The 12,675-nt window shown below is 42.0% G+C and overlaps 1 protein-coding gene across 4 annotated transcripts; it reads left to right on the plus strand.

The window, feature by feature from the left end:
• Positions 1-80: 80 nt before the first annotated feature.
• svopl (SVOP-like) lies at positions 81-10,606 on the plus strand. 4 transcript variants are annotated; one of them, XM_017302974.2, is made up of 16 exons: positions 81-292; positions 760-917; positions 2,095-2,186; positions 2,262-2,360; positions 5,090-5,161; positions 5,240-5,364; positions 5,439-5,502; positions 5,570-5,695; positions 5,783-5,911; positions 6,570-6,643; positions 6,968-7,164; positions 7,811-7,922; positions 8,648-8,729; positions 9,833-9,922; positions 9,998-10,111; positions 10,185-10,606. In XM_017302974.2, the coding sequence occupies exons 2-16, from the start codon at positions 812-814 to the stop codon at positions 10,194-10,196; spliced, it is 1,494 nt and encodes a 497-aa protein (XP_017158463.1). In that variant the 5' UTR covers positions 81-292; positions 760-811; the 3' UTR covers positions 10,197-10,606. The 4 variants fall into 4 exon arrangements, with proteins under 4 accessions (XP_017158463.1, XP_017158462.1, XP_008399960.1 ...); XM_017302973.2 differs by having other exon boundaries at positions 811-917; XM_008401738.3 differs by lacking the exon at positions 81-292 and adding an exon at positions 299-391.
• The last annotated feature ends 2,069 nt before the right edge of the window (positions 10,607-12,675 follow it).

A 12,675-nucleotide genomic window follows, 5' to 3' on the forward strand; every position in this document is an offset into this window, starting at 1 on the left:
AACTGCTTTATTTTCTGGTTCGGTTCGGTTCGGTTCGGTTCCAGTCTGGCTGATGAAATCTGGGCTGCTCCTTTTCTTTCCCAACTTGTTTTCTGGCCGTTCTGGTTCCCTGTTGTTTGCGTTAATGATCCTCCTCACCTGCAGGCTTTGGGCGGAACCGGACTCCTCCCCCCGCCGGCGCGGTGATACTTCCTGATGTACCTGAGCAGGTGAGGAGGAGGAGCAGAGCGTTTCTTCATCCTCACTGCTGCCATTGTAGCGCAGAGGATCAGCGTTGGGCTCCAACACCAGGGTGAGTCGGTTCTCTCCTTCCATCGACTCCACTGCGCTTTAAACACGGACCTGCTTCCGAACAGCAGGTACGGATCATCTCACATACTGGACAGGATCGGTAAGCTCCGCCCACCGACGTCAGCACGTTAAAACCGGTTGAGCGTAGGAACACCTGAGTGCGTGCAGGTGAGGTCTAGACCAGAACCCGCATCAACCGGAGACCACTGCTTTTCTGCGGTCCCCGGTTCGATTCCCGGTCCAGACTGGCTCCTTTCTCTGCCTCCTTCCTGTCCAGCTACTGTTGAATGAAGAAACTAACAAACAGGCTTTATGTATGTTGATAATGAGCAAAAAGACCCACACACTTATTTTTAAAGCATTTATATTAATTTGGGCTCTAATTTGGCAAACTGATGGAAAGAAACTGACAGGTTTTACTTGTTGGACTGTGTGTGTAAAGTCTGAGGTCTCAACTTGGTGCTGCAGGCCGGGAAACGTTTCTGCTGGAGTTTCTGAAAGAAACGATTCTTGCTTTAGGATGACGGACTCTATGAAAACTCAGCTGGTGAGCGCCATCCAGCTGCAGCAGGTGGAAATGCAAGAAAAACCTACAGGCAACTCGCAGGGCAACAACAGCAACAATGGTGAGTTTGATGATGAGAATTATGTAGAAAAATATAATTATTTATCTGAGAAGAGAGAAATCTGAGGATGGGAAGCTAGAAATCTGGAGAACTGATGAAATTTCCAGATATCTGATTATTTTGCTGATTAGTTACAGATTTAAATGTGGAGCCAAAGATCCACATGGAAGTCGCTTCATATCTAAGGAGGAATTATCCAACAATAAACTGCAATAATAATTCTGTGCATTTTCCCTTCCAACATGCACACAAAAGTTCCCATCACATAGTCTCACTGGCCACTTTATTAAGTACACCTTGCCAGAACCGGGTCAGTACCAGTCTTCAGGACTGCTTTGACTCTTGGTGGCTGAGATTCAACAAGAGTTTCAGAAACATTCCTGTGAGATTTTGGTGCATATTAAAATAACAAATCGATCAGCTAGATCCACAGTGAGAAGCTCCAGGTCACAAACGTCCTAAAGATGTGCTGAGCTTCAGAGGAGGAAAACTCCATGTTGCAGATGGTCTGATCTGGATGAAATGACTTTATCCTGCTGGAAGTGGACAGACAACCTGGCTGGAAGGTTCAGCTGAAACTCAGTTGGTACAGTCAGATGGTCATTGGACCAAGTATTGTTTCTCCAACCTGTTTCGGTGTCTGTGTGAATTGTAGCTTTAGTTTCCTGTTAGCTGATAGAAAGTAGCACCTGCTGTGGTCTTCTGCTGTTGTAGCTCATCTGCTTCAAGGTTTGATGTGTTGTGCGTTGACAGATCCCATTCTGCGTGCTTTGGTGGTAACCAGTGGCTATTTGAGTTATTGTTGCCTTTTTGTCATCTAGAACTAGTCAGCATTTCTGGTCCTTCAAAATAAAACTCCATTAGTTGATGTCCTTTACACCCTTCTACTGCATTCTGATGGTCGCTTTAAATTTCAGCCAGTTGTCTTACACACGTCTAGATATGTTGAGTAGCTGTCACGTGATTGGCCAAGTTTCTCTTTGTGTTAACAAGCAACTGGTCAGGTGTTCCTCAGGGAGCTGGTGAGGGAACATAGTGTTTCCAAGATGACAGAACGAGTCCATGACTTGCTCCAGCTGTGCGACAGATTCTCCAGACAATTCTAGTGGAGGTGGATGCATGTGAGGATCTGGAGGAATTTAATCTGACTGAATCTCTGGACTGTTTTCAAATGCAGCAGATGAGAAGTTCACTGTGGAGCAAGCTGTGGAGACCATCGGCTTTGGACGCTTCCACGTCCTGCTGTTTGTCATCATGGGCAGTGCCAATGTGAGTCTGACTTAGCCCCAGCAGAACTGCAGTGAAGGTGGCACATCTGCACACTGACGCTGTGTTTTTGTGCAGATTGTGGAAGCCATGGAGATCATGCTACTGGCTGTGGTTTCTCCAGAGATTCGATGCGAGTGGCGCTTGGAGGACTGGCAGGTCGCCCTCGTCTCCACGGTGAGTTTCAAGCATAAACTCAACTCTGTGTCTTATGTAAAAAAATAATAAAAAGACTTTGATAAAAGAAAAAAACTCAACTCTGTGTCACAAATATCTTTGATAAAACTCAGCTGAATGTCACTCCAATTATCTGAAATGTTGCTGAAGGTGAGCTGCAGAGGTTATGGAGACATTCAAATCTGAATTTTGTTAACATTTTGAACATTTTATTAACCCTCATTAGCAAAATAAACTGTTGGAGAACTGGACTGGCAGAATCTCTGAATAGTTTGGGACTTAAGATTTGAAAAGAAGTGGAATTTCTTTCTGGAGTGACAAAAAGGAGAGCGCTCCAGTAATCCACGACTCCAGATCAGGATGACAGCAATGTTTGACTAAGCAGTTGATTGATGTTCTGACAACGGAAGTCTGAAGGTTTTGCTTTCAGACTTCTTAAAACAAGAAACCAAGAAACTTGATAGGTGCAGGATGATGACGCCTAACCTTAACTCCAGGCAGAGGTCCTCAAAGTAACACACATCCTTGTTGAAATGGTTTTTGTGGTGGTAAAAATGAGACCATGATGATTTTTTGAGGAAGTAATAATTTGCCTTTTGATTCAACTATCAATTCATTTTGGTAGAACTCTGGCATCATCTCACATCTTCACCATTTAACGATCTTCACAACCTGCCTTATGAAAGTCTCTCTCTGTCACATGGACGAAGCATCATCTTCAGAACAGCTGCCTTCATGAGAACCTGCAGGTTTCTGTCAGACTGAGTTCTGAATCCTGAATCTTCTGTTTCAGAAATGTTGTAATGTTCCTCCTAAGAAGCCGTTCTGCTGTCCATCTGGACCCACTGATATCTAGACTAGTTCCTGAGGTCCTCAACCTTCACAGTACCTTCAGTTCATGAGCATAATGCTGCCACCGCCATGCTTCGCTGTGGTACGGTGTCCTTCCAGTGATATGTTTTGGACCTGTTTGGTTCCGTCAGACCAGAACCCATTTTCCCAGACAGTTTTGGGCCAGACCACTTCCTGTTTTATCTGGAAATGTGCAACTTCAGGAATGTCTTTAGCTAGAGACAGCTGTTAATATGGTCCTGCAGAACTTCCTGGACTCTTCTCCTGACTATGACCTCTGACCTTGGTGAACCTGTTACGTCCACCAAGGGCACAACATATTTGAGGACACGAGACAAAAAGATGAGGGTTTAACAAAATGTTTTATTCATAAATTCTCTTCACTTTGATTTTCTTAAGTCAGCTTCTTCTGATTTCCTGCGAAGAAAATGGCGTTAAGGCCCTCAGATCCCGTGTCCCAAAAAGTAAAACAAAACCCCAAAAGTATTAACAGAAAGTTGGACCTGGTGAGCCAATCAAACAGAACAAAATGGTACAGCAGGGGGCCGACCCTATACTGAAGCCCCTAATAGTACCGGACTAAATCAAAAAAGAATCTAATAAAAAAGATCGAAAACAGGACAACCGGTCCCACCAGGCCAAAATCACAAGAAAAGCAAACAAAGGCTAACAGAAATACCACATGGCAGACTGGAAAGTCAGCTGTGGCCCACAGCGACTGAACGTGCGCGCACCGCACGGGTGGAGCGAGTGGAAAGGCGGAGCTCAGGCAGGAAGATGGTGGGACTCCTCAACATGCCGAAAGCCACAAATTAACGTAATTAAATGATCACAAAGGAATTATCCAAACTCCAAAATAGATTAACAAAAGGTCATTCAACTAAAGTCTATAAGAAAACAAGGAAAACAGACAAAAAATTATAATGTGCCCGAAGCACATAACACTCTCTTTGAACTAAATGTGGAAAAGCCAAGCAGGGAATCTGTTCCAGGTCCATCAAATTCAGGTGGAAACCAGAGAAGAAGCTTCAACAAAAGATTAGCTGAAGTGTAGTGAAACAAAGTTCGGAATACACTGTCCAATTTTTGGCTGACTTTGAGCCATTTTTCCATTTGTGTGACAAATTTTAGAGTGATTGTGTGTAATGAGACATGATTAACAGCTCACTCCCGGAAATCATACGGTCGCATCGAAATCCAACTTGTTATGATGGTATTGCACTGTTGAAGCTAATGTTGTTAAGAATGATCAGGTATTGTTAGGAATTACTGAGAGGAGGCCTGACTACCAATGTAAACATGTCTGCCACATCCATCCATCCATCCATCCATCCATCCATCCATCCATCCATCCATCCATCCATCCATCCATCCATCCATCCATCCATCCATCCTATCCTATCCTATCCGGGGTCAGGTCTCGGGGGCAGCAGCTTCAGAAGGGAGGCCCGAGCCTCAACTGGCTCCTCTGGACGTGGAGGAGCAGCAGCTCTACTCTGAGTCCCTCCCGGATGACCGAGCTTCTCTCTCTAAGGGAGAGCCCAGACACCCTGCGGAGAGGATGTGTTCATCCATTCAGTGTCAATGGAAACTAGTATTATTTAACATGTATCCAAATTAATAATTTATCATAACCGCTTCAAAAGCATTTGGACATAATTTAACCGTCATATTCATTGTTTTTGGGACACCAGAATAAATAGATTGGATTAATAAGGGATTATTTCATCTTGCATTGTGAATATTTTACTTTATGACACTCGGTTTTGTCAGACAGCAGTGACTACGATCCAGTAACTCAATGACTGTCCTTTTGCACTCTACAAGTACAAGACATTAATGCTGTTGATGACTGACTGACCGAATGTCTCCTTCAGATGGTGTTTGTCGGCTTCATGGTCTGTGGAGTTTTGGCCGGTTATATCGCTGACAGATATGGACGCTGGAAGGTAGGAAATGGCTCATTTCAGTTGCAGCGCCATTGTTATTTCCTGTGTGCTTCTTCTTGGGCTTTGTGTTTCATTCAGGTTGTGTTTGGAGGTTATGTGTGGAGCGCCTATTTCTCTCTGCTCACGTCGTTTGCTCCAACGTATGGCTGGTTTATCTTCCTGCGAAGCATGGTGGGCTGCGGCGTTGCAGGAGTGTCACAGGGGTCAGCTCACACAAAGCAGCAGTAGACTGAAGATCCTGCTCTGATTAGCTAAACATGGTTTATTTGCTCTTTAGGTTTGTGTTGAAGACAGAGTTCATCCCTGCCAAGTATCGAGCTTACCTGCTGCCTCTGGGCACTGTGAGTTCTGCTCTCTCAAACTTTCTTTCTCAAATCAACAGAAGCACTGAAGCTCTTTGTGTTTCAGATCTTCTGGATGACCGGCTCCATGCTCATCATCCTCCTCGGCATGCTGGTGGTTCCCACTATGGGCTGGAGATGGATGATCCGGCTCTCCATCACACCAAGCATCATCCTCATCTTCCTCTTCAAGGTGCAGGTTCTGCTCCAATTGTTTGTTTCCGCCATGTCTGTCCCAGTCAAAGCATGAGATGTTTCTGTTTGAACTGACGCTCCCCAGTTTATTCCTGAGTCGGCCCGTTACAACGTGTCAGCAGGGAAAGTTGATGCTGCCGTCAAAACCCTGCAGAGGATCGCCAGAATGAACCGAGCTTCTCTTCCTCCTGGACGGCTGGTGGAGCCCGCTCTGGTATTTTCGGCTTCCTGTCTTATCTCCTTGAATTACACAGAAAATACCTCGACTACTGTGAAGACTTGTAATCCTTGCTGTGACCTGATGGTGTCAGTGTTGCATCATGGCTCAAATAATGACGCAGTAGCTTGTCGGTACTTCTGTTGCTGCATATTTTTCCATTTAAAATCCGTCTCACCCAGAGTGAATATGAGAGCTTCTGTCCATTTTCTTCTGCATGGATGTGATCCTGTTGTTAACACGTCCAGATGGAAAACCCAGACGTCCCTCAGCTCTCAGGCCAGAACAGACATGTGATCCATTCAGAGTTTACCTTCTGCTCTCAGATCTCATCAAAGTTGGAAGTGGCTTAAAAACCCTCTAAAGGGAGGCGTCTAGAAACAGGAATGGAGAATTATCTTCCTGTTTCATTGTGATAAGAAGCAGAAAAAATCATGAACATAAACTTTAGATGACCGATAGTTGTTTGTTTCCAAATATGACTTGAAGCTGTTACCGTCATGTATGTGTTTAACATGTGTGTGTGTGTGTGTGTGTGTGTGTGTGTGTAGCCTCATTTGATTTTCTTTAGAAGCTGCATTTTGTTGACATGCTGGTCTTAGAACCACATTTAAAAGAGAAAAAATCGATTGATGGTGTGATGCTTGTTTCCCAGAGGGAACGTGGCAGCTGGAGGATTCTGTTCAGTCCAACCTTCAGGAGGACGTCCCTCCTGCTCTGGTACTCATGGTAAAGTTTGTTCATCTTTGAAAACATGCCATCAGAATCAGCCCGAGTCCATCAGCGTCCAGACTACAGTCCACTGTTCTCGTCAAAATTCTTGTCACTTATTTGCTTCTGAGTTCAGGATTTTTGCTGTTCAAAATGAAAATAAAGTTCTGTAGTTTTTACTTATGTTTACTACAGCACTTTGTGTCAAAAGTGTCAAAGTCTACATTTACATGCATTTATATTTTTGTAAGCAGAAAACTGGTCCCCAAAGCTGCAGGAAGGTTCACAATGGAGCATCAGGTCAAACAAAGTCTCAGGATCTGGCTTCTGTCTGCCCTGCAGGTTTGTGGCGTCCTTCGCGTACTACGGCTCGGTGCTCAGCAGTTCAGAGCTGCTGGAGAAAAACCTGCTGTGTGTGATAAACGCCGACGCAGAGCATCAGGTCAAACACCGCCATGAGAGCGGACTCTGCTACTGCATTCCCTTTGGAAGCAGCGACTACCAGACGCTGCTCATCAGCTCCCTGGGAGAAGTCGCATGTGAGTCCAGCAGTCTGAATGTGTTCATAAGGACCGGTTCAACCTCAATAGGAGGGTTGCTGGTCTGATTCCAGCTCCGTCCGCAGGACGCTTCTCCTGCCTTTCCTGTTGGTGGTGGCCCAACAAATGGTCAGGGGGCCCAACAGGTGTCAGGGGGCCGAAGGGGGCCCAATAACCCGATAGGCCTGTGCCTGGCAGTCTCTCCTTGGTCAAACCACTTCAGGGCAACTGTGGCTACTATCCAGTAGCTCGCCACCATCAGAGGGTGAATGAATGAATGTCGAGTGAAACACTTTGGAGTTCTCTGGACTTCATAGATTGTTAGACAAGTACAAATGTACACATCATTTATCACAATATTTTTTTTTCACTTCTTATACATTTTCATGTAAATTAAATTTATTTGTACTTTATTGTTGATGAAGAGACGCAGAACATCAGAGATCTTAAACAGATTTTTTTAAAACAGGAAATGTTTAAAAAACATTTAAACATTGATGCTGAATAAAATCCAGTTTATTTGCTCTGTCTGATAGAAGCAACATGTCTTCTGATTTTCTTTCTGGAAACTTTAGTCAGCAGGTTTTCCAGATTGTGATTTGTGTTGCTGGGCTTGTGATTCTCTCCATCTTCTCTGTTCTCCCAGTGGTTCCATTAAACATCATCCTGCTTAACGTGTTTGGACGGAGGATAAGTCTCACTGTGCTTCAACTGTTAACAGCTCTTCTGTTCATGATGGTCAACATCTGCACTACAATGTAAGGACTGCACTGAGTCTCCTCTGATAAGTCACTAGGACATCTGCAGTTTGATTGGTCTGTCACTAGGAAGTGACTCTGTTTACCAGACGGATCAGATTTAACTCACCCCGACTGAAGTAACAATTCTCTACTTTTGTGACTTTGCATGACGGTTCATAAACCACTGCAGCCTCAGTCTATGCTACAGCTCACAGTGTTTTATCCTCTCATACAGGCAGACATGTGGAACATCTCCTTTCCTAGCAGAGATGGACAGTTTTCACTGCAGCCCTCGTTGCTTTATCTGTACTGCAGGTGCTCATGTTGACTTCCAAACATAATAAGGTGTACATTTTATTTGGCCATGCATATTATTATTATTAGAAAAAGAAGAATAAAAGACAGAATGAGGGATTTTTCCAGCATAATATTCGTCCACTTTCTGTTCAACACGGTCACAGAAAATGTGGCGCTCAGACGAATGGCAGCAGAAACGCTTTGTAGATTGATGTTGGCGCCAGTTGCGCCCTGGGCTCCATGACGACCGGGTCTCTAAACTGGGTTGAGATTTGGTTTATTGGGCTGAATCACTGGAACCTGATTTTATCAGATCTTTTGTTCCTGTGCTGCCCACTGAAATCTGACAGGGCCCAGAGTCATTAGGATGCAAAACTTATTCATTCAGTCCGTTTAGCATATTTTAATACAACTGAGCTGCATTATCGAAACTTTTCTTACTTCAGGTTTGGCTTCACTGTGCTGCTGTTCCTGCTGCGATCTCTGGTCTCCATGAACTTTAATGTGGTTTACATTTACACAGCTGAGGTAAGAGCTGATAATGTCTTCACATTTACATAATCCAGAAAAGTTGGCATGAGCAGAGTGCTGATTGGATGCCAGCTCCCTATGAGATGCCTGTTGTTAGAAACCATAATAATAATAATACATGTCAGATAGCAACAAACCCATTGTTTGCTATATTTTCTGAACCATTCTTCACACATTAATAACCACTTGTGTAATCGCAGAAATAACCTATGTTAATTGTTAATGCGTCTCTGGTGTACAATGATTATTTTCCCATCTGCAACAATTTCCCAGCATGCTTTGTAGGGGTCATTAAAGGGCCCATTACTGTAGGAATATTCATCCTCCATGTATGGAGCACACACATTTACACATTGATATTCATGCAGCTAAAGTTCTAAGTAGCCAAGTTGTTGGTTGTTCTGTGTTCACCACTAGGTGGCGTATGTATGTATGTATGTATGTATGTATGTATGTATGTATGTATGTATGTATGTATGTATGTATGTATGTATGTATGTATGTATGTATGTATGTATGTATGTATGTATGTATGTATGTATGTATGTATGTATGTATGTATGTATGTATGTATGTATGTATGTATGTATGTATGTATGTATGTATGTATGTATGTATGTATGTATGTATGTATGTATGTATGTATGTATGTATGTATGTATGTATGTATGTATGTATGTATGTATGTATGTATGTATGTATGTATGTATGTATGTATGTATGTATGTATGTATGTATGTATGTATGTATGTATGTATGTATGTATGTATGTATGTATGTATGTATGTATGTATGTATGTATGTATGTATGTATGTATGTATGTATGTATGTATGTATGTATGTAGTGTAAAGGAGGAAATCTAAATATGATTCTGTTAATTACCTGCTTCATGTTGACTTCCAAACATAATAAGGTGTAAATTTTATTTTTTCATCTTTTATTTCCACTAAAGTTCATATAATTATGCTTAATACTTTTACACTGTGAACATCTGAACACCAAAGTCAGAATCGTGGTTGATAAAGCTGATCTTTCTAATCTGATTCTAAAAAGGTGGCAGATCCTTTGAACAAATGTTCCAAATGATTTTTATCCCAGGTTTACCCAACCATAGCTCGATCTCTTGGGATGGGTTTCTGCACCTCGTTCAGTCGGATTGGAGGGATGATCGCTCCATTTATTGCACAGGTGTGTTCAAGGTCCAGCTCAAAAACACCATTTTCAGATTGCTGTTGCTGTGTCTCATTGCTTTATGTACTTCAGGTGCTCATGTCTCGGTCTGTGATTCAAGCTCTCACTCCGTTTGCGGTGGCTTGTGTCATCTGTGCTCTGGGAAACTTCCTGTTACCGATAGAAACCAGAGGTCGAGCTTTGCTGGTGAGAAATGTGATCTTTTTATAACAACTATTTTCCGCTGTCATGTGTAACTGAAACTGTCTTTATTTTTCAGCAAAACTCCTGAGGATTTCCCTGCACAGCTTCTATTAGATTTGTTTCAGCGTGTTACTGGACCTGGAGGTCTGGAACGTTTCTGTTCATATTGTCAAAGAAACACAAGTTTGGCGTTTTGTTTTATTGGACTTGTTCATATCTAATCAATCCAAAGCTTCTTTTGTTATGAAATACAAGAAGTAAAAACATCTGTTACAGTAACATACTGCAGTTACTGCAAACATTTTTCCTGAGACATTCAGAACTTTGTTTAACTTTGTTTCTTGCTGTAACAGGTTTTTCATTTCAGTCTCTTAAATGCCCAAAATAAAACTGATTAATCCATGTGGAGAGCGGCATGTGAATATTGTTTAGATACACTTTCAGACATTTTATCTATCATGTCTATAATGTCTAATTAAAAATCTGAAAGAAAATTAATTGCGCAATTCACTTCAGTAGTCTTATTTCAGAAACAAAACTGTTTCCACTTTGTTTCATAAGTGCTCATCACGTGTTGCTTACTTTCAAATGAAGCTGAAATAGTTTCTGAGGTAAAGAGGGACATTTGGTTTGGTCAGCAACAGCTTCATGCTCGGACACTGTTGGTTGCTGAATGTCTATTCTGGGTGGAGGAGTTGGTGGGTTTCTTGGTGCTGCTGCTGTATCGTCTAGGCTGGATGAGTCTGGAAATCCTTCGTTTGGTGGATTTTAGCGAATTGGGTGCTCAGTCTGCTGGGGATCTGGGAGATCACCAACCTCCCTTCAACCGTCTGGACGGCATTAACTTGACCTCAGGTAACAAAATAAAGAACCTCTGTGTTATTTTTGACCAGGATACATAATGTAATCCCATAACAAACAGGTTTCTAGGAGTTCATTCTTTCATCTCCAAACCAATGCCAAGATTCTAATCATTCTGTCCAGGACTGATGCTGATTAATATATTATTTAAATATTAAAGGATATCTGTCTAAAAGGTTTGAAAAAGGGTGTAATTCTAACGATTTTACTTGGAGAAAGAAATTAGGACAGCAAAAATAAAATGTTGCAGTGTAATGATGTAAAGCAGGGGCCCCAAACCTTTTCCTGAGGGCCACATAACTTTTCCCTTCTCTGCTGGGGGCCGGAGTCAGTTTGTAACAGAAAAAGTGAGACGATTGCAGGAGAGTCTACATGTAAAAATGTATTGTTTTCCAGAAAGCACAATCAAATAACCCTCTCTGGGTTCTTCACAGAAAAAATCCAGGAAGGATCATAGTCCGTATTTTCCTAACTATGAGCCACAACCCCAAAGTTTTTTTTTAAACCAGTAAACATATAAGCCTCAGATTTCTCTTCCTCTCCAGGTTTTCCACAACGATGCAGCAGCAGCAGAGGGACGGACATCCAACATCTGAGTCATAACAGGTCAATTAAATATCACATTTATTATGTTGAAAAAGAAAAAGCTGCCAAGTTTAGATTTAACTGAACTGATTACGGTAGTTTCTGAACCGTAACTGTAACAAAGTGCTGATCCTTCGTGTTGCTACTAGCATGAGCTAAATGAAAATGGGCGCTTTCTTCTTCTTCTTCTTTAGATTTCAACAGCAGCTTGCATCCATTATTGTTACACTACTGCCACCTACTGGATCCTCATATGTATACCTCAAATTCTCATAATGATCCCAGTATTCATAGGCGTAGGAAGCGGGGGGGGCGGAGGGGACATGTACCCCCCAATGTTGGAGAGAGTCACATTCGTCCACCCCAATAATTTCACTGCAGTTTCGAAGAATTTCGAAGAACAAAACTTGTTTTTTAGATTTTATTTTTGTTGGTCAAACTGATGTATTGAGTTTAAAACTGCTGAGTCCTATTTTATTAGCTGTTTTCCACTTTGGTTTTATAAAGAAGTAGAACCAATTCAATTGTAAGTCAATTTATATCAATGCATTTTTACCAATAGTCAAATGTCTTTTGACCAATAAGATACTCCAGAATCTGTTAGCCTGTTGTGAGGCAAATGCTAAAGTGAGTGTTCATCCTGGAATGACAGTCATTATACTATGCATAACTTTAATCTGATTATTGGATTGTAAATAGTACATGTTAGAATACTTGTTACTGAAACCAGGGTCAGATTAGAGTAGCGCATTACTGATGTGTTGATGGCATAATTGTTTGACATTTCTACTCAAGGTATTTACTGATCTGTCAGGTTTACGATATGCGTCCCCCCCAATGACAGACTCGTTCCTACGCCCTTTCCAGTATTATTTAAAAAACTGTTAAATAGCATTTCCCCTCAATGCTATTTAACTGATCAAAATTTTCAAATTTCAATTCCCTATTAAAACCTAATTCCATTTTAATGGGCGCTTTCTTTTATTTTCAATGTTTCACTCTGTAATGGTCTCACTATGGTGTCTTGTACCAAAACTAACCATCAGCCTGACTTTCACACGAGTCAGGATTAATTAGTTCTTCCTTTATTTCCATGTAGAATGGAGTGAAACTGTCAAAAC

The sequence above is a fragment of the Poecilia reticulata genome, chromosome 23 (assembly GCF_904066995.2).
Source record: "Poecilia reticulata chromosome 23, P_reticulata-male-v2, whole genome shotgun sequence".
NCBI classification, from domain to species: Eukaryota; Metazoa; Chordata; class Actinopteri; order Cyprinodontiformes; family Poeciliidae; genus Poecilia; species Poecilia reticulata.

What these genes read in the sequence shown, in the direction of transcription:
- svopl (XM_017302974.2), top strand. Translation starts at nt 812, where the DNA reads ATGACGGACTCTATGAAAACTCAGCTGGTGAGCGCCATCCAGCTGCAG. An exon ending in AGGTCGCCCTCGTCTCCACG is followed by an intron (nt 2,361 to 5,089) that starts GTGAGTTTCAAG and finishes TGTCTCCTTCAG; the next exon opens with ATGGTGTTTGTCGGCTTCAT. An exon ending in ACCTGCTGCCTCTGGGCACT is followed by an intron (nt 5,503 to 5,569) that starts GTGAGTTCTGCT and finishes TTTGTGTTTCAG; the next exon opens with ATCTTCTGGATGACCGGCTC.